The 21,568-nt window shown below is 48.6% G+C and overlaps 1 protein-coding gene across 6 annotated transcripts in view; it reads right to left on the reverse strand.

Moving 5' to 3' along the window:
• Window positions 1-29: 29 nt before the first annotated feature.
• Nckx30c (solute carrier family 24 member Nckx30C) overlaps window positions 30-21,568 on the reverse strand; it is a 79,307-nt gene continuing 57,768 nt past the window's right edge. For all 6 annotated transcript variants that reach the window (XM_076321696.1, XM_076321695.1, XM_076321693.1 and 3 more), the window contains one exon: window positions 30-14,256. In XM_076321696.1, coding sequence (XP_076177811.1) covers window positions 14,016-14,256 — 241 coding nt within the window. In that variant the 3' untranslated portion in view covers window positions 30-14,015. The remainder of the gene's footprint in view (window positions 14,257-21,568) is intronic.

The following is a 21,568-nucleotide window of genomic DNA, read 5'->3' on the forward strand; positions in this document are numbered from 1 at the left end:
CGAAGAGTGAAATGATCACGAACACGATGTAATTTACTTATATATCTGTGTATTTTATATTGTCGACAAAAAGTAACAATGTACGGTCAAACCGTATAATTTATCTACAACAATCTACAATAGATTACAATATGTTGTCTTGTTTTTTGTTGAGGGTCAGTGGGAGGCAGGGATATTAGAATAACGTGGGGGAATAAAAGGGTTCTCGGAGGAAAGGGGGATCGGGTTTAAAAGTGTGGAGGAAAGATGGTCGATGCAGGCCTTTCTTCGTTCGTGCTCCGTTAATCGCGATACAGTTGACTGTTTTAATTCTATGTTAAATTACTCGGTAGCCTCTAGCCGTACTTGGTACGGAATAATGCGTATATATATTTGTTTCTTAATGATCGATAACCCACCGCCCGACTTTTCCCATCTACGCCGTGCCGTAAGGACTCTCTCGGTCAAAGTTAAGTGTAAGAAAAAAACCGGGCACAACGCTCTGGCATCGTTGACCCGCATATCCGATACATTGTTCGCAGATCGTGCATCCTCTCGTCCCTCTCTCCAGCTTTCTCATTCTCTCTCTCTCTTTCTCTCTCTCACTGTATGTGCTGACGTTTCGATCGCGGTTGTCCCGGTGACACGACAGCCTTTATTTTCGAGACAGCGTGTACACATGCATATATAAATATATATATATATATATATATACATTGCCACCTTTTTCTTCCAATGTTCAATTTCGAGAAACACTCGGTTGAAGAGCCTACTCGTTAAACGGCACTCACGATTTAATTAATTTCTCGCGAGTAACCGAAGAATCGTTGGTTCGATGCCGAGATACCTTGAGAGGCTCCGGAAAGAGTTACGTTGAATAGAAACGGGTTCACCGAGTAATGGAATTCGATCGAGATTCGTGTACACGTTGATTAGCTTGTTTTTACATTAAGGACGTGACCCCGATAACTGGAAACGGTTCCTCGAGAATGACCTTCGAACGGAATAACACTTCGGAACCCGATACCATTGTCGGGTGGCTCGATGCATGAAATTCCGAAATTCCTTCCAGAGGTAGCACGGGTGGGTGTAACATAATCGCCAAGATAGAATAAGGGAAACCAATTTCAGGAACTTTAGAAGCGACTTCAAAGGGACTTTTCAAAGGACACCCGGCTGGCTCCCTTTGCGCGACCTCTCGCTCCTCCGTTCCCGGGGGACGCATATTTTCAGAGGTCGCGCATCGGGACGAACACCAAGACGGAATACCAAAAGCAATTTTATCCTATCCGCTACGAAATTACGGTTAAACTAGTTTCGAATATAAAACGAATACGACGATTTTTACATTTTCCGGGGCCCAGAATTTTCTATACGTAGTTCGCGAATTGATAATTGACGATTCCGAGTTTCGAACGTTGCGCAAGGAACCGTTGTACAATATCCGGTTAGAATCTCGCTTGAAAAACGGTGGACGATCGAACGATCGCGGGACAAGAGCAACAACGCGTTCTTTAATACGCGACAACCGTAAGGTTGAAGCGATTATCGCGCGAGTAATCGTTGGGGGATGATAAACGATCGAGCACGTCAGCACGTCACAGTGAGGTCTCCGACCCAAGTGTCCTCTTCTTACGTCTAGTAGTCTGCAGATCGTTTCTCATCGACGATTCGTCGATCTTCTCGCGACGAGGGAAGCGCGATCTTGTCGGGCCCCTGGCACAGCAAAACGGGTGGCGGGGTAGAAAGAGAGAAAAAACAAACAATTCGAGCCACGAATAAAGGAACGTCGCGGCTGGCAAACGCACGCGTAACACGTGTCTATATGTATCCATACACCGTGCACGCATACACATACACACGTATCTGTGGTAACAACAGCAATGATAGTAATAATAATGATATAATAATAATTAACACGGACAACTTGTAATGTACAGTACGAGCGTACAGTCGGTGAAAACGACGCAACGAGAGATACAAGTGGTATTTAATACCGGGGAATATTCTTTCGCGATCGAATAATCGTTTCGTCGATATCTAATCATTAAATTTCCAAACTCGCGGCTCTACTGAACACAACGGTCGATCACCGGTCAATGGTCGGCAACGAAAGAAACGGTTCGATCGTACATTTTTTATTTTTCTTCTTTTGTCTCCGTTCACCCGAAGATCGTTTCTCGTTCGATTTGCGTTCTTTTTTTGCGTTGTCCCATCTCCCCCACCGACTGTACACCTTCGTCAACGAAAGTTCCCTTCGTCTTTCCTCTCGCGGCACGCTTCCGCGCGGTCCCGCCTTTCTCTCGTTCTGTCTGTTTTTTTTTTTTTTTTTTTTTTTTAATTTTTGTTCTTTTTCTTTTACACAACGACGAATATATTGATTCGACAACGTTCGAGCGATCCTGCAACTGACCGGAGAAGAGATTTGTCTCGTTATTCTTCGTTTTCATTATGTTTTTTTTTTTTGTTTTCGTTTAAAGTTACTTTTGCTGCGTTTTCTTCGTATAACATGTAACATGAGAAATCGTATTCTTATTCATTAAAGACATTCCCTACACAACACGGCTACGGTAATGCGTCATGGATATGTGCGCAAGTGCGTGTGAAGAATGTAGGGAGAGAGGGAGGCAGAGGCGGGTGGAGAGGGTTACTGGACGAACGGTCAAGGAGTGGGGTGGAACGGGGAAAGTTTCGAAGGAGAACCGGAGTCGAGGAGAGGGGAGGTTCGGCGGATGGATGGGCAATGGCGTAGCGATGGCGGGGACGGAGGAGTCAGGGTGGGGGTAGAGAAGGTGAATTCGGAGCTGTCGAAGTGTGTCCGCACGTACGCGCGCGTACGCACGTGCGCACATAGGCACACGTTTATTAAAGTTTATATGTATAGATTTTCTGTATATAATTGGTAATCATTGATTTTTTTGTTTTCTGTTGTTTGTTGGTTGCATCAAGTAACTAGCTTCCTCGAGTATGTATATATATACACATAGGTATATGTACAGTACATATATATGTGAATATATATATTCGCTATTACGTAATAGTAACATGTACGCTCGACAAGTGCGCTGACTCTCTTCTCTCTCTCTCTCTCTCTCTCTCTCTCGCACACACACGCTCACCGTGCTCTCGTTCGCTCGCTCATCTCTCTTTCTCTCTCTCCCTCGCACACGCTTCAGCTTGCCTATAGTTAACGTTCTACCTGTATTGTATATAACTACAACGCTATGGTAGACAACAACAAGTAATATTATCCTAAACTTGTTTCACCTGCATTTTTTTTTTTTCTTCTCTACATCGTATTCGTATATGCCGTAAAAATGTTGTATATAATGATAATATAATATTGTAATATATTCTGTTTTATTGCACGCGGTTGTCGGCCGTGGTCGGTGCCGGTACGTCGAACGAACGTCGAGCGATCACGATCGATCGATCCATCGAGGGGGTCCGATTATCGATTCTCGCGAACGATCGCGACACGGTGGCGAAACAACGCCGAGGGTTTTCGTTTAAAAAGCCCGCCACGAGCGTCGACGAGAACACATCTCTCCCCGTGGGCGTGGTTTCGCTCGGATATCTCGTTTCGTCGGAAATGAAAAAATGTCGAATTTACACCGGATGGTCGTTCCTCGAGGAACTCGCTCGCTCTCGATCGAAAGCGAGGGCAAATTTCGCGTAAACTTCGGGATACGATTCTCCCTGAACACGATCGCGCGACCACTCGGCCGATCGCCGGTCGTTCGCTCGATACCTGGCTCCACCGCGGCAACGTTTTCTTTTAACATCAGCCTGTTACATTTTCATATTTTTCATTTTTTTTTTTGGTTGCGAGATTTTCACCGCGCTCATTTTTGCGTTTCTTGCGCCCGATCCTCGTTTTTTCTTTTTATATTTTTTTGTTGCGCATACTCGCACGCGATCAGCGATTTCTCTAGGTATAAGCCCAAAAATCATCCATTTTTGCGTGAAGTGTGAATAACACGTGGTCATTGGTGCAGCATTTTTTTGTTTTTTCTTTTTTGTCGTCTTGCCCCCCCACCCCCGGCTGAGGAGTACGGCTCTAACCGGCGCCCGTACGAAAATTCTTTCTATTCGTGATATATTGAGACAAACGAAAAAGCGTGGTCGTCCATCGAGAAGATCGATTTGCCGTTTAAACGTATCGACGGGTATCACAAAAATCGTCAAATCGAACGCTTGTCGAGACCTCTCGTTGTTTCTCGAGCAAATTGCACGCGCACGCTGCAATCCGTAGTAAAATTCATAATATTTATAATAATTTATGTATATATGTATATACGTACGTGCTATGCGGGTTTTTCGTCTAAATTTTCGCGCATGTACCCTAAATATCCGCGAGAAACAGAACTCGGTCGTCGCGCGTTCGGATTTTAACCCTTTCGCTCCACCGCCGGATGTCCCCCTATTATCCCGCGCTTAACGTTTCGAGTGGGAGCTTTTCTCTTTGTGCAATTATTGCTGCGTTTTGTGGTCGAAGAAAAGTGAAAAAGTCTCGTGTCTACTCCGCGGCGTGGTTTTCAATTACTTTTCGTGACACCCTGTGGCGTTCTAAGCTCGTCGCTCGGTCAACTTTATCTTTCGGGGGGCTGGGGGGGTAGAACCGATCTTAACGACCGTTCCGCGTGTATAATTAACTCGATAGTAAAATTGTTGTTGACCGATCGCCGCGAGAAGCTCGAAGCGCGGAGGGTTTGTGCGTACCGATTACTTTGTTGTTCGCCATCGGGGTGGCGCGTAACGCGAACGCAAAATTAAAAAGAAAAAAAAAAAGAAATGAAAAAACAACGAAAAGAGGAGAGAACGTAACGCACACACGAGACGTCCGAGAGAAATTTGAAAAAACTCAAGAATCGGACGTGTCGTCGGGGTGGCTGCGAGCCGTCGAGGGGGGTGCGCGCGAAGGTGCGGGAAAAGGGTTAAAAAGTGAACGACAACGACATATATTCGTACGCACGAGCGAAAGAAAGCGTTACCGTAATAAAATCATCCTATCCTCGGACTCTCTCACCCCGAACGTATACAACGTTAGAACCTTTACATATTTATATGCGCTTTGTATGTATATGTATATATGTATATATACATATATATACATATATAATGGTTGCATTATTTATAAGAGTCGTCTTTATATCCGTTCCCACTAGGGTTCTGCGGTAACCTCGTAAAATCTGGATCTTTCAACTACGGTCGTATCCAATACGTTTCTACTACTGCGGCGATGGACGGGGGTAAAACCCTATGTAATGCGACGAATTCAATAACGACAATCATAGAATGTATATAGTAATAATAATAATAATAATAATAATTTGTGGCCAGTGTGCGTGTCTGTGAGTACATGTGTGTATATATACATGTACATGCATATATGCACACGTGAAAAAAGAACCGAACCAAAAGAGATCGTACGTATATATGTATTTATATGTGTACGTGCGCGCATCCGCGTGTGTGTTTGCGTGTGTATGTGTGTGTGTGTGTAACTAATCACAAGAGACATGGCATACGCCGAAGATCGATAATTGCCTGGCCACTATCTTTCACGCGTGCAATCCTCCGCACGCGCGCGCGCACACACACATCTCTAATAGTGTACAGTGGTGCGTGTGTGTACGTGTGTATGCGCGCGCGTGCTCGCTCGCTCGCATCCCAAACAACGATTAACACGCGGTTCGTGTATCGTTCGGCAGGCCCAATCACGACCCGAAAACAGTATATATATTTTATTCACTTTAATACGTATTTAATATAATAATCTTTAATCATATAGAAACTCTGTAACGCTTTTTTGTATCTCATTTTTTTCCTTCCTCCCCCACCTAAATACCTTACGATTTTAAGTGTAACTCTAATAATACCGCTAAGTGATCAGTTTTTTTTTCTTTTAATTCTTATAATCGTCAACGTCTCGTTCTCTTTGATATGTGCGTTCGCGTCTTGCCGTTTTGCCAAGAGAATATACGTTTTAAGCTTTTAAGCGGAATTTGTCTTCGCCTCTCTTTGTTCCACTCGCATTCACGCATACACGCACGCGCACTCACCTTTTCTCCCTTTCTCTCTTTCTCTCTCTTCCTGTGTGTGTGTAGCACGTGTGTGTGTGTGTATGTTGTGTGTTTCGTTCGCTCCACCCGCCCCGTTCTTCGTCGATCGACGAAACAACGATGATACAGCGATGGGTGCAGCGTCGCTCGACCGGATGGGGAAGCAGTGTTCCTGTACGCGGACAGAAGGGTGAACAAATTTACCCGTTGCACCGTACGCGAAGGCAAATTGCCTCGACATGCTCGTACACCCCTACGGGGGTCTCTATCTTCGTCGGATCGCGTCTTCCTCGAGACTCTCCGTCCGGTCTGACGACAGCTGCTCGACGCATTGAATATTCGTTCGATCCACGTGCTCGATCCACGCTACCTCTTGTATACTTGGCGTGTATCCTTCTATCGGCGACTCGACGGGGATCCAGCCCGTGCTCCGAACCGAATTCAACGTCCCACGATTGTCCACGGAAAGGAACGTATCGTATTTGTACTTTCGAAACTGATTGAACAAATTTTTGTGCCCGATTTGAACACGTTTAACAGCGATCACGGGATCGCGCAAGGAACCAACCGAGGCACGGAACAAAGAAACTTGTCTCCCGCAACGTGGTCTCCGACGATCGGTTTCTTTCTGTCCGCGATGGTAAACAAAGAAAAACGAATACAAAATACGTCTTCGATAAATTTCTTCCCCGCTGTCGTGCGTTCGCCGCTCGAACGAATGAAACCACTCAGCCTGAGCACGCGTCCGTACTCGTTCGCGCGTCGACGTACGATGAACGTCACGGTTACGAAAGATTCTCTCGAAGAGGATCGGGTTCGAAAGTTCGAACTTTCAACGAATTTACCGCACGTTTCATCGATGAAACCGATTTTCCATCCGCGACGTCATCCTCGTCGACGCGCGCGTGCACCAGGAGATTTTGGAAAGACGTAGCTCGGCAAGAATTTGCGAATCGTATCGGCTCCGAGGTTCTAGTCGGCCTTCGAAGGCCCGCGAATAAGCAAAAATTGTCCGTGACTGTCCACGTTCCCCTTACACGTGGTGCTACGGTTCTCCGTGATCCGCTCGACGTCTTTCCAACTGCTCGCAGTGCATACCGTGCATCCTTTCCGCGGTTCCGGTTGCATGCATGTACGCGCATCGACGTTCTCGGCAACACGAGCTTCGACTTACAAACGATCGCTCTTACGTAACGCGCGTTTATATAAAAATGATTCCCCGAGTCGTTGAATTATCGAACCGACCACGGCGACGTTACACCCTCTACACCCAACCCCCACCCTGGTACGTTTCGGTGTACGTCGCGTTGAGAGTTCGACGATCAGGATCGAAAACTCGATGTCCCTTCGTACGATGTTTATCCTAAAGTATTATAAAGTACAAATTACGAGCGCGATAGCACCACGAGCCTCGAACGTTTCTCGGGGCCGACCTTCGCCTTATCACGCGATTTCCCGTTCATCCCTCCGCTTCCACCACCAGCTGCACGGCTATCCTCTCGCTTCGTACGTGGCGTTTACAGCGAGAACCGTGACCAGCTCTATTGGATTCGCTTCGAGGATCGTTTCGATGAATTTTTTAAACCAACTACGGTCGAGACGAGATACTATAGCCGCTCAAGGTCGTTCCTGTCTTCGACCGTGGACTCGGTATTCTACGTTACTCGGTTCGGATTTATCGAAGATCCAAACGCTACGAAATATCAGCTTCCTACGATATGAGCAATTTTTTCAGACGATCAATTTTCGAGTTCCCCGTTTTTTTTTCTTTTTTTGGTAATACGATCCTTGTCATCCTTCCATAGTCTCGCTTCTCTCGAACTGTATCGGTGATACCCTGCTACGAGGATTCTCGAGCACGCGAGGCATCCGTCTCGACCGCGATTCAAGTTTCCGATCGTTCGACGAGAGTATCCGAGTGTCTCTCTTCGTGGTTCTAAGAGGATTTCGCTCGAGAGAGAGATTTTCGAGGCTCCGGGTGATTCTCCTCTCTGGTTCGCGGCTACGGCCGTGTTCGACGCGAAGCGGATCGGCTTCTGCTCCGCGATAAGTGTTCGAGGCGTGTCTCGCGATCGCGGAATCGCGCGCGGCGATCGAATCCCTCGGTCGCGCGTTACACCCAATTCGTCGACGAGCTTTCCGTACGAACGCTAAATAAAAACGGTGATATCCGTTATAACGGTCGCCGGGATCGGTTCGCCTGGTCGTAGACCAGGGGAGATCGGATCGTCGCGATATAATCGGTATATCGCGTTCTACGGTAACAAATGTTTGATTGAAAACGTTTAATCGAGGCTACGGAATCTCTCCATTTCACTCACGCAGGTACATAAAGACTCACTCTCTCTCTTTCTTTCTCTCTATTGCTCGGCGTGGTGCTAAAAACGCTAGATCGCAAAAAAGGGGCGCCGCCGTAATTTGTTTCTCTTTTTTTCAATTTTTCGAGTTAGAACGTTTTTTGTTGATCGGTGATCGATACCTCGGGAAGATCGTATTGTGCATCTTTCGCTACTTGCTTCACGTAATCGTTTTACAAGAACTATTAAGAAACGCTACGGTCCTATCGGCTACGTCTCGCTAATGGTTCCTCCCCTCTCCTCTTGTTCGTTAGTATCTACGACGCTCTTATTTCCACGCTGGATCGAATCGTTCCGTTCCGTTTCCCACTGTCCTTCTTTGGCGATTTCCCGCGCACTCGAGCGGATTGCTCGATCGTCTCCTTCGATCGGTCGCGTACGATCTATTGCACGCGCTCGGGAAGGATAGATACGGAATCTGTACAGTTGGAAAACTGGCACCGCATTTCAGGATGTTGGCTCGATCGATCGTGTAAAGAGGGCCTGTGATCGCGGAGAACGGTCCGCGGCCGCAAGATGATCGGCGACAGTCGTCCTGATCGTTTGCTTTCCCAGAGACTTCAAAGGTTTCTGATCGAAGCAGCTGGACGATAAGCCGAATGCTTAGCCGAACGGGTGACAATCTGGACGCGACTATCGAAATCCTTCCGCGTACGTTTCCTCTTGAAACCCTCCTTGCCCCGTCACCGAGCACGTCGCTCCCTAGTTTCCCCAGCGTTTCGGTCGTTACCCCCAACTACACCATTCAACGGAGCATCGATGCTCGAAGACGCTTTTGCGAAGACCCACATAGACCCGTATCAATTTCACCGTGTCGATGGTCGATGGAAACGATACAACGAACTCTCGACCGCTTTACCGACATTACATCGATTCTTCGTTTATTCGACCAAAGATCTCCCGTATCAAATCGTAACGTAAAAGAGAAATCGCGACTTGTTCTCGAGTCAACCCCTAATCTGTCTCTACGTCCTTCTCTGAACCTTTCTTCGACTCGCTCGAGCTCGTTCCTCTCTTCGCGGTTCTTCGACCACGTTGCACGATTCTGTTCGAGGCTCCTGCGTCCTTTCGGAGGAGCGCAAAGCCGCGTTCTCGCGCCGAAACGATGAGAAAAATTCCTTCGAGCGGAATTTCTGTGCCACGTATCGCATTTACGAGAAAACACGGCTTCGCGTACCGCTCCTTCAACGATCCCTTCTTGCGCTCGAAGGCCTAGAAGTCGAAGACCTTCGAGATGCCGAAAGTGTTCGCTGTATCCCTTCCATCGTCTGCACGAAGCGCCGTTTCAACGAGCACGTTCGCGTATTCGTACGAGTGCTGCGCAACAACAGGGGTGGATGAAAACCTCGGTTGTGGATGCAACGGTGGCGGGCGAAGGGTATGGAAACACGGTCGTGTTCAGCGCGTTGCGAACACGGCCCTCGAGAGGCTCGGAGCGTGTAACCTGCTGATTCCGCGAGCTCGATGTTCGGTTTCCTTGCATCCCGCGTCGAGGGTGTGGAAATAAGCGCTGCAAACGTTCGAGGCACGCGCGAAGCGAGAATCTCGTCGCCGAATCGGCTCGAGCGCGCGTTCTTCCCTCCTTTTCCGTTCTCTCGCTACCCCCTTAACACTCTCCTCGTTCGAGTTCCCCATGAGCTGGCTTTTCTTCGCCCCTGCGTTCACTCCGACCGTGCACGTTCCACTCCTACCGATTCGATTACCCTCCTCCTCCTCCTCCGTGTCAGCTTCTCGCGCGTTCTTCTGGAGATCTCATTGCTGAATCCAGTTCTTCTTTTTTCTTCGTTTCGTTTTTTTTTTTTTTGCGTGATTTTTCTCGGTTTAGTAAAAAGCTAGGCCGCTGTTAGGCGTTCAGGCGGTTCCGGATAACGCGACGCGTTGCTCGTTTCTTTTCTCTTCTATTTTTTTTTCTTTTTTCTTCTTCGTTTCTCACTTCGTAGAAGTTTTCCTCCGTTGTCGAACAACCGTCGCTTCGCGATCGACGCTCCTCCTCGCCTCGATCGTGTGTGTGTCCCTTAACTTAATCGATATCACGTTAGTTCTATTTTGTTACTTCCTACGCGTTTTAAAACGTGTTTACATACTTTGAAACATTTTATATGGTACAGAGTCTCTCTGTCAACGTTAATTAAAAATTTTCACCTTTCTCTCCTCCACTGTCACGCTCTCTCTCTCTCTCTCTCTCCTCACTCGCACTCTCGCATCAAGTCTGTACACGTATGCCGCTTTCACTCCCGCTCTCTCGCTCGCTCTCTCGTACCCTCTGTTTCTCTTCGCGTGTACATGTAACAACGATGGTATTAATAATAATAACAGTAATAATAATCATCGTAATAATAATAGTAATGATAATAATCGTAATAATAATTTAACATCGTCTAGCGGTATCACCATAGCGTGTCGATAGCGTGACATCGAAAACTCGAAAGAATGTTAGAGCGAAAAAATAGCTTAGTGAGTATCGGTCCTCGAACGGGGATCACGGAATCTCCATCGACCTCTTCATTTTTATCTTTTCCCTTTCCTTTCTATTCGAATCGTCGAAACGACGCTCCCGTCCCGTGATCCCGCGTGTTCGTGGTTTCGCTAGGCGTCCTCCGAACCGAGAACGGAACGTCGCGTGGCCAAACTCGATTCTAAGACGATTTATAGCATCAAAAGGTGCGGAGCCAAGCGTTCGCGGGTGCTCGATTCGAATTGTGGTCCGGGTTTCACGCGCGACGTCCCAGTGCCCGGTGTACAGTTGCTCCGTTGGTTGCTCTACGCGCTTAGGAAGTTTCGATTTCTTCGCATGCCCCTTACGTAGACTAGTTGCTGAATAGTAGAGTAATCGAGTTTAAAAACGTGCGCGCCGTGAACGCTCGGTTGCGCGCGTTCCGCGTTCGCGAGACGAGGGCGGCTCCTCACTACGCGAGGATCGCGACGAAACTAACTCGAAAGATACGCCGATAATCGACGAGTGAAAACCTTCGGTCCGTTTATACGTACTCGACGTCTCCGTGAATAGAAGATACAACCGTTTCCCCGTGCTCTGTGACTCGATGGTAATAAAATTGTTCAGCCATGCTTTTACGATACGAATGCAGTCCCTACCGATACGGTGCACGTTCGCTCGGGGAAATCGAGCGCGACGAATACAAACGGAAACAAACTTAACGTTCCGAAATCGAGCCATCGTCGTCTTCGCGATTCGCGAACGGAATCGGCGCATCCGTTCCGAGCGCAGAGGTTACGTACGGCCTCTACCGATCGGCCGATTCGCTTATTTTCGACATTCTCGGACCGATCGAACGGTCCGTCGAAACGAAACTCGACTTTCGATCTCTCGAGGGGGCTGAAAATCGACGTGGAAAACAACTCGCGGATACCACCGTATCAAACGACGTTTCGAGCGAATCGGAACCTTTGGTCGGGTCGACGTCTGCTCCGAACGATTATCGGAAATAATAATTAAATACCCGGTCGGTCTTCGCTACTCTAATTAAACGGAACGGACGCTCGGGCTCTCCTGTGCTCGACTAAACGGGAACCGAGGAATCGTTCGCGGGTTCCGCGCGTAATCGTTGCTTTGTACATTAAAAAATCATTACCGTTACGAAAGAAAGACTTGGTCTCGCGACGAAAGTGTAACGTCCCGCGTCGCGGCCGATCGTTACAAGATAATCCGGTTATATTGAAAATTGAGCGAACCGAACCAACGGATAGTTTAAATATAACCGTCGCAACGAAACGAAACGAGACGGTAACGACGCTTGAATATTTATTCGATCAAAAATACGAGCCGACCGAATTCCGCGCGATTCCGTTTCTGTTAAGGGAGATTTACGTCCCTTTCGGTTTGTCGGTCGACCGTGTCGCGTTGATTTACTCGCAACCGGGATAGAGAGACGCGTCCGCTTCTCGCAACGTCAACGATCGTTACGGAGAATTAAATGCAACGGTCGAGAATCTCGATCGTTCGGTTATTAAAAATGATTCGCTCGTAGTCGCGGGGTTCCGTGCATTCTTCGCGCATTCCCCTCGAGATCGTTCGAATTTCTCCCCAAGACGACCCGTGGCGATTCGCGAAACGAACGACGAGATCGTTCGTGGCGAATCACGGGCCACTCGTGGGTTCGTTCGCGAGCGAGCGAATCACCGAACGGTGGAACGCGCGCCCGAGCAGATATCGCGAGCACGACAGAGTAAAGTCGCTAGATTCTACGGTTTATAGGCGAAAAGAGAATTTGGTTAGAGAGAGAAATCAGCGAGCGGTCGGGCCGGGGCCGTCCATCGTCTAACGAGAGCGTCTATTCGTGCCGAATATTGGATGGGATCGTGCCAAAAGAGGGTCGATCGCGATCGGCGATCGGCTCGCCGAGAATATCGCCCGACGAGCCGAGAATATCTCTATATATACGTGTATATATATATCTGTATGTATGTATATACAATATATATATGTATATATGTTTTTTTTTACACGGTTCAGCGGGACTCGTTGTTTCCGTCGCGAAACGATTTGGCAGTTCGGCGAGTCGCGGATCGAAGCGAGAACATCGAGGTAACTTTGTCGGCCCTCGTTAGATCGGCCCCCTGTAAACGTTAACGAGCTCCGTTGAGCGAGAGAGTGTTCGACGGAGGAAAAAGAGAGAAAGGAAAGAAGAAAAGAAAAGAAAAGGAAAAAAAAATATTCGGTCCTCGAGGTTGGATGGAAACGAGGGAAACGTTCTCGCTCGAGGTATCGCTTAACGTTTATCGTGCCTCGAGCGCGCGAGGATCTAACGAGTGGCGTTACCGGCGATCAATTTGTCTGAATCGAGAGACACTAGAGCTACACAGGGACCGGTAGGTGGGGCGGTTATCCGTAGGGGAAAACGGCAGTAGAAGAAGTCGTCGAAGAAGTAGAAATAGTAGTAGTGGTAGTAGTGGTAGTAGTGGTAGTAGTAGTAGAAGAAGAAAAGGTGAAGTAGAACAACAAGAAGAGTAAGAAGAACAGGAGATAAAAAGGAGTCGTAGAATCGTAGCGGCGAGAGGGGGATCCCTCCTTTCTAGATTATACAAACTTGAAGTATCTTTTTTCCATTTTCTGTTGTTTTTGTTTTTTTGTTTCTTTTCCCGCGCGATCGTTGGCACGATCGGCCGACGCGCTCGCTGCGTCTAAGTTAAATCGGCGGCCGTTCATCGGACTGGATGTAACCGCCAACCGCGATAATTCTTAACGAGACGAGTATTTTGTTTCAGGTATTTCAAGGTTTATACAATATGTACACGTATTTTTCGACTAGAACAAAAAAACGCTTCGTTTATATATCGATAACCTGGTGCGGTTCGACGACGCCGTGATTATCTCGCCGGTGGTCCGGCGATTATGGGGCATTCGGCGAGGTTCTAGGGGGACGAGGGAAGGGTTACGGTGCGCCCAACGGTTTTCGATAGTTCTAATTATTCTCGGGAAGGCTGACTGTGTCGTGGTTCGTTCCTCTTCCGATCGATTCGAGGAAGATTCCCTAAACTCGTCGGCCGTGATACTCGCCGACGACGATGATGATGATGACGAGATGACGAGACCCGTGAGTGTGCGTCCATCTACACCGTCCTCTGTCGGACCTGTTCGTCCGCGTGTCGCTCGTTCCTAGGCCGGACAGACCAGGAACTCGTACTCGAACATCAACGACACGGCCACGAAGACGAAGTAGAGGAGGAACATCGTGAACCCGAGGCCCTTGTTCATCCGCCACTTGAAGCAGGCGATGCTCATTATCACGAACAGGAGCATGCAGAATAGGATCGCTATACTGCACACCATCCCCACCGAGTTCACCTCCACTGGTTTTCCGTAGATCAGACCGTACAGCAGCCACGGTACCGGAAGCCTGCGGACAAAAACACAAACGGAAAATCGAGCCGAATTTCAATATTATTGCCTACCTCTACCACCGGACACCCTCCGACGAGGGCGATTCGTCTTCTGTCTCTCCGAGTGGACGAGAAACTTACTGGACCCGCGTTCGTTGCGATTGTTCCTCGATAAGACGATAGATCGTGGAAAATGTGTATCGCGTCCACCGGCGATAAATTGTCCACGAGAAAAAAAATCTAAACCGTTTGTACTTTATTAACACCCTCGTACAAGTCGCCCCGACGATGAGGCGGTGATTCTACACGGGAAAACGAAGCGAAAACTTGTAATAACATTTTCTCGTGGCACGCTTTGTTTCCGAGAACAATGGCCGAACATTCCTCGCGTACGCGCGCGATCGGTTACTCGGTCCGTCCATTGCTCGCTGGTTCTACTCGCAACGATGTTCGCGAACACCGACATAACGATATCTATAGTACCGTTTCAACCGGTTTGCGGATCAATCGGACGACGACAGGACGAGAATCGTGGTTTGCAAATATCTATGCAAGTAGAAACTCCCCGCACTGGTCAGACACCGAGTCTGAATTTTCAAGGGTCGAAAAAATTCTATTCCACGCTTCCGATTCGCGATTTATGCGCCGGTTTGTACCCCGCGCGGTTCGATTTTTCAACGATAGGTAGATCGAAAGATCCACGAGTACGATTCGAGTCGATTGTCCCCGGAAAATGTTTGCGCGGCCGTAGGTTTATTCTTTCGTCACGGTCGAGGGGTTAACTTTACGACTTATCTTTATTCCTCGTTCGTCGGTATCGCGGCGATCTCTGAAAGCGGAGATTAAACGAAAAGTGGGACGAAAGCTTGAAAGAGCGCGCTCGAATAAATCGTGTCTTTGGGCAACGTGGCGAGCGTCGTTGCTTTACGGCAGTCCGTCGCGCATTATTTTCCTCTCGGACGCATTCTAATCGTAATCCTCCCGAGGTGCAATCGCGTCTTACGCGAAATGTATGCGCCTTTTTTTTTCTCTATCACCGCTGGCAGCCGCAACTACGGAGGCGACGCGTTCCGCTGGTTTCTTCTCGGGCAGTTTGCCAGCTGGCAGCCGAACAACGAATGCGTGGAACCGAATCGATCTTCGATCGAGTCGATTGCCGAATGGGAGTGCCGCTGCCAGGAAATCGTGCGTGCGTGTACGTCGAGCGTGCACCTACGTGTGCATCCGTGCAGCTAGTGTGTGCGTGTGTGCGTGTGTACGTGTGTGTGTGTGTGTGTGGTTTTTCGTCGGAGGATCGTACAGAGTTGATCTCGATTCGACGAATAAACTGTCGCGCGTTTGCGCGCGCACACACGCGACCTCCCTTGCAAACACGGTAGGCGGTATGGGGACGGGAGTTGCGCGTTATTTCATTTGCGTTGGAAAAAATTCTGCCATAGGAGAAATGAACCTCTGGCGTTTGTTGCGCCCGCAACCATGTATATTCCCGTGCAGCGATGGGACCGATCCGATACGGCGTATTCGTTAATACGCGCCGGTTTCCAAGCATCGCGAACCAGCATTGAAATAAGTTTATTCGTTGCCGCTGATAACACGTTTTCGACGCTTCCGGTATTACAGATGCGATTTCAATGTTATCGAGAGCTCTAACGGACAAACGTGTAACCGGTGTATTATACAGGTTGCGGAGCATACGATTGTTTTCGAAATATTTCGTTTCAAAGGACACGTTCAACGAGCTTCGACGAGTTCGCGATCGTTCAGAGGCGCGGTTTCGAACGATTTTACGGGAAAGTATAAACTATTTACTTCCGAACGTAAACGTAGCTGTCGATTATATCGAAACACGCCCCAACTCCGTAGCCGTGTCCACACCTAAAATCTATACGATGTTGTTACCGGTTGTTTTATCTTTACGTTCGCAGGCGTTGTCCGCTCGTTAGCAGAGGAACCGGTTCTTTCCGCGTGAAATTTTACTCCCGACGTCCACGTATTCCTTCGGATTCTATGTATTCTAATTTCCCCGGTGCATATTTGTCGGCTGGGTTCGTTATCGTCCCATTTTTCAAAGGCGATTTCCGCGCGGCGAGATTTATCGCCACGGCGGCCCGGCGAATACGAAGACGTTTAAATTAATCAAGTCAATTAGCCTAATTACTCGCAACGACTCGCCTCGTAACCTCTACCGTCTTCCCGCGGCCGGGCTTAATTTTTCTCGAGGAAATACAGCGCGCTCGTAAAACGTTTGGCCAGCTTTGTATACCGCATTCTGCTCGTCGAATCGAAGGACGCCAATTTCGCGCCTGCACTTCGGAATTCTGATGCAACGATGCTGCATCGATACGAACGCGTGAATACACTTGGTTTTCCTTCTCTTCGTCGTAGATCGATAATCGTTCCCTCTGTTCACGCGCGGATCAAATTTCCTTGGAAAGCGTTTGAAAATTAATCGAAAGAACTCGTTACGTTTCTTTCCCGCAGAGTCTGCGCGTGCATTTCGCGCCTGCACTTTGGAATTCTGATGCAACGCTGGTGCATCGATACGAACACGTGAATACACTTCGTTTCATTTTCCTTCCCTTCGTTCCCTCTGTTCACGCGCAGATAACATTTCCTTGGAAAGCCTTTGAAAATTAATCGAAAGAACTCGTTACGTTTCCTTCTCTGTATCGTCCTAAACGCTATGGTCGATCGCGGCGTAGGTATTCACGAGTTTGAATCTCTCTCGTTCGTTGTAAAAACAAGAGCAACTTTCGTCTAACACGGAGGGGTGTATTTGCACAATTCGGTCGAAGATTTCGGGAGGATTTTTGTCCAGAACGATACCGATGCGCGGGTTCGCGGATCGAACGGAAGGAATATTCGCAGGGAACGCGACGATTCCGCGCGAGCACGGTGAGAAAAGGATCCACGCGTGGCTCTGTGGCTCCCCGATGGATCATCGTCGGAAAATGAGTCGCGTCTGGCACGGTATTTCCGCTATTTCGCGCGCCAACGATATAATAATAGAGGGTGGCGGGGCGGCGTAGAACGAACGGGCGTACGCCATTACAGAGAAATAGCGAGAATACTTGAATGGGGCTGGCGCAACGACCAATTCCGCGCGTCTCCTCTTGGCTCCGTCCGATCGTCGGTGAAATTCCAATTTATACGTTTCGCGGCGGTTCGAATCCTTGCTTCGTACAATAACCGGGGACGAGCATTCGCGGGTCACCTTCGTCGCGGAGTTCTCGAGCGTTTCTCGCTACGCCGGGAGAAACTCGGTTGGTGAATCGCTCCGGGTGTTATTCGGGTCGAGGGACGTTCGAGAATCAGAAAAATCTCGAAAGATTTAATAGCCTTAAAGAATTTCGAAGACTCGAAAGTTTGGAAAGTCCGATAAGCCCCGAGACATCGGAGCTTCTTAACTTAATCGCCACGAATTTGAATGTACCCCGGGCTGACGGAAAATGGATATTTAAAACTCCCACCTCACCCACCCCACCAGCCGAACGATCTCTCGTCCGCGGAGAGATGTACTGGCCGTTGAACAAAGTTGGAGCCGGATTGCAAACGTTTCTCGGGTTGCTCGCGGTAATTTTTAAGTTGGATCCGAGAGCGATTAACGTGCGAGGGAAATTGTGTCGCGCGAGCTACGAGTATCGTAAAATTCTACAGATTCTTGTTTTCGTTTCGATCGTTTATACCTGCGATTCGGTTCCATTTATTTTCCAACAGTCCGTGTACTTGCCGCGTTTGCGAGCATTTTTCTCATCGATACTATATACATATACACTGTATATGTATCACTTAACTCGGAACGAACGAATTCGGGGCTATCGTCGCACGATCGCGAGGGTATTCGAGCCTCGTCGTTGACAACAACGACGAAAACGATTGATTTAAGCAACCCTCGGCCAACTGTATCCGTATTATCCAATTAAATACATTGTGGCCGCGTACACGTTTCCGATATTTCCAATAGCGGCCGATAGCGAATCTGTCGGGAGGCCGTTTCTTTAGCCCCTTTCAAGAAGTAATCGTTCCCGACGTCGAGCAATTTCCGCTCGCCGAAGACACCCTCTTCCTCCGCGCGGGATCGATCGAAAGCCTCGAGGAAACTTTGCGTGTTATCCGACACACGAAAGGAAAAGTCTCGCAATACCTCCGACCGCGTCAAGATTCTATCCAAGAAAGTACACACGCCAACTATTTGTCTTCGCTTTTAGGTTTTCATTCGGACAAAAGAACGTTGGAACTAGCTCGCGTCGAATGCGCGTTTCGTTCGACCTTGTTTCGAAGTTACGGTTTTCGTTCGGTTCCGATCATTCTTCGACGACCTTCTCCGTTTTCTATCCGAGCGAGTATTTCGCAGAAAGGAATTGATCTCGTTACACCGGGCCGCGCGAAGCTACCGTGTTAATTTTCGATCCGATCCAATTATTTCCTCGCGAAGTGAAAAAAAAAAGATACAAGATCGTACAGGGTGGTTCGACAATCGATGGTCGAACTCACGATTCTACTCTCCCTAACGACGAGATCCTTTGCGAGGTACACCCTTCGCGTCGTATAATATACTTCGTGGTCTGGAAAATCCTTTCCAGGGCATTTCTTTAACCGAGTTTCGAGCGTTCCCGCGATACTCGGTCGCGAACGGTGTTTGCATCTCGAAAAGGAAGAGTTTCGAGAACGGCGCGACCTTTTCTCATCCTTGCGGGGAGCCAAGTACCAAACTTTGGCCACCTACTTTCGAAGCACACTGTAGAGGATCCTCGATTTTCGGCTCGAAACACCGGACTGCCCCCTTAAACGACCCGCGAACAACCCGTAGTTCCGAAGCGATTGTCGCGAGACTAATTTTTGTCACGGCTTTCACGGCGATTCCAGCAAGCTTCGATGCGTCCCGTAACGAGGCGAGTTCCCGATTTCTCTGAAATAATTGCCGAGCGTGTAGAGGACCGACGAGAATCAGCCGAGCGTGTTCCGGCGAGATGAGTGCTGGCTAACGAGAGATTCCGTCGGCTCAAAGTGACGTGATCTTATTACTCGCGCCTTAACCCTCCCGAGGAAGAATACCGTACCGAGCAATCTCCGCAACTCGACTGTAACGTAAATTCACCCGATTGTCCACGAACTGGATATCTGGTCAAATTTCGATCCCCTCGGTACGAGAGAGACACGACTACCCTCGTGAACTTCTATCAGCGCACCACTTCTTGAGTATTTACGTTTACTTCCCGTTCGATTGTGTCGGCTGAAAGAGTACGAAAGTACGAAACGCGATGAAATTTTACGCAATTAGGCTGGACGGAGATAAAAAAAAATTGAAGACGATTTATCGATCGAAAGGAACGGGAACAAGTATCGAATAGCGAATCGGGGAGCTCTCGTCGATCAAATTTAAAATCGAACGTGGAACACTTCGCGCAGAATCGTTTCGCGTTTTCGAGGCGTTGCTCGTCTCGATCTCGTCGCAATTGCGAGCCAGATCGCGGGAACTTCTCTCGGTTGAACTTCCACGATTGGAGGATTCGGTGCGCGTCGCGAACGGAAATCCTGTAACCGCATTTGTCGGGCACGTGTTTCGAACACCCATGGGCATTCACCGTAATCGATGCACCTATGGACCGAACGCTTATAAGGGTCTGCGGCACTCAAAGGCTTGATTAATTGCTCGTGGCAAACAACGCGAAGCGGCGGCGGGTAACCGGAGGGATTTAAATGCTCGGTGTGGAAGCCTCGCGAGTAGATTCGAACGTTCCCGGTACATTAAACGCGAGAGAAAAGTCGTTGGCTCGATCGGGAAAGAAACGTTCCCCGTATACGGCGGTTTCTTTCAACGTTCTCGTTTACGATGCCTCGTAAATTTCCTGGGCGTTCGGGAGGCACAGAGAGAACCGTAAATACCTTATGAAACGTGGGTTACGCTTACTCGAACTCGCTCGAGGGTGAACTCGACGGTCAATATTGTCCAAAGTGTTTCTCGGGTTCGGTCGAACGTCGAGTGTTATTTCTCCCAGGGACACCGTGTTCGAAAAGGGCAGATCTCGCTGGCAAGGAGGTCGAATCGATGTCGCGGGCGACGAGAAGCTTTTCTCGAAACGTATCTCGTTTCGCGTGCATTAGCGAGGAGCCCGCAGCAGCACGTATACGACCGGCAGATTGTGTGTCTCGCGTGAAAATTGCTATAACCGATGCCCTCGATAACCGCGACGCGATGGCCGCTTATAACCGAGCCGCGTAAATCCATACGCGACCTACATACGACTGCGGAGAAAACAAATACCGATGAATTATCTCGCCGGACCATGAGAAACGACGCCACTGTTTTTATCGCGGGGATTAGCACGCCGATTGACACGACCTACGCCCCGCCCGTCGTTTCGTTTCAACCGTTTCCTCTTCGAATCTGTAATTTTTCCGATATTATCGCGGGATCCCGGATACGTATTTGGGAAAATATGAAAATTCCTCCGAGAAGTTACGCCACTTGGAAAACTTCGATTCGTCGAACGCAACGAGAGATAACTTCGAACGCGTGGAACGACCAGCAAGTTTCTCCGCAACACCGAGAACCGTAGCTTGGCTTCGTTTCGATGGACCGAAATCGTGCAATATTTTTTGGGAGACACTTTGATAGAAAAAAACTCACAGAAAACGAGTCCCGGTTCGAGGTGAACCTGGACAGTGCGCGTTATTTCTGTCGGTCGCAGGCTTTACGAAGCCAGACCGGTACGTCTGATCAGACACGAGCCGAATCTCCTTGCAGAGTTTTTTTTTCCAGCCATTTATTACACGTTGCGCGCACAGCTCGACGGTACGCGGACAAAGAATAAACTACATTAGCTTACCGTTTCTCCCGACCAGCGTTACTATCTAACGAATAGCGCGTAGCAACGAAAAAAAAAAAGAAACCAGGACCTAACGACTCGGGGATGGAAATAGGCGGAACGAACGAGAGACTCTCGTTTCTGTGCCATCGACGATACACGGGCGGCACTTTCGGTCGGGAATTGATATCAATTGGTCGCGCATCCCCTTCGCTAATGCATCCATCGCTCGTATCAGAATTATCCGAATATTCCTCTCGAAACTCCAACGATACGTAAACGTTGGCTCTTTATCCGACGACGTTACGTTCGAGGAACGCGTTAACGTTTCACGGTCGATTAGAAATCGCAGCCAACGGAGAACCTATCAAACTATCGCGTTCTACCGTCAACAACGTCTCTTATTTCACAGCGAAGCCGGTGTTCCGTGCTCCGCAAACGCTTTTCCCGTCGAAACACCGAAACGAGGCACAAAGGAGCGCCGCCTTTGCGCGCGATCGGCTCCCTTGCATCGCCTGGA

The sequence above is a fragment of the Ptiloglossa arizonensis genome, chromosome 10, assembly GCF_051014685.1.
Source record: "Ptiloglossa arizonensis isolate GNS036 chromosome 10, iyPtiAriz1_principal, whole genome shotgun sequence".
In the NCBI taxonomy this organism is placed as follows: Eukaryota; Metazoa; Arthropoda; class Insecta; order Hymenoptera; family Colletidae; genus Ptiloglossa; species Ptiloglossa arizonensis.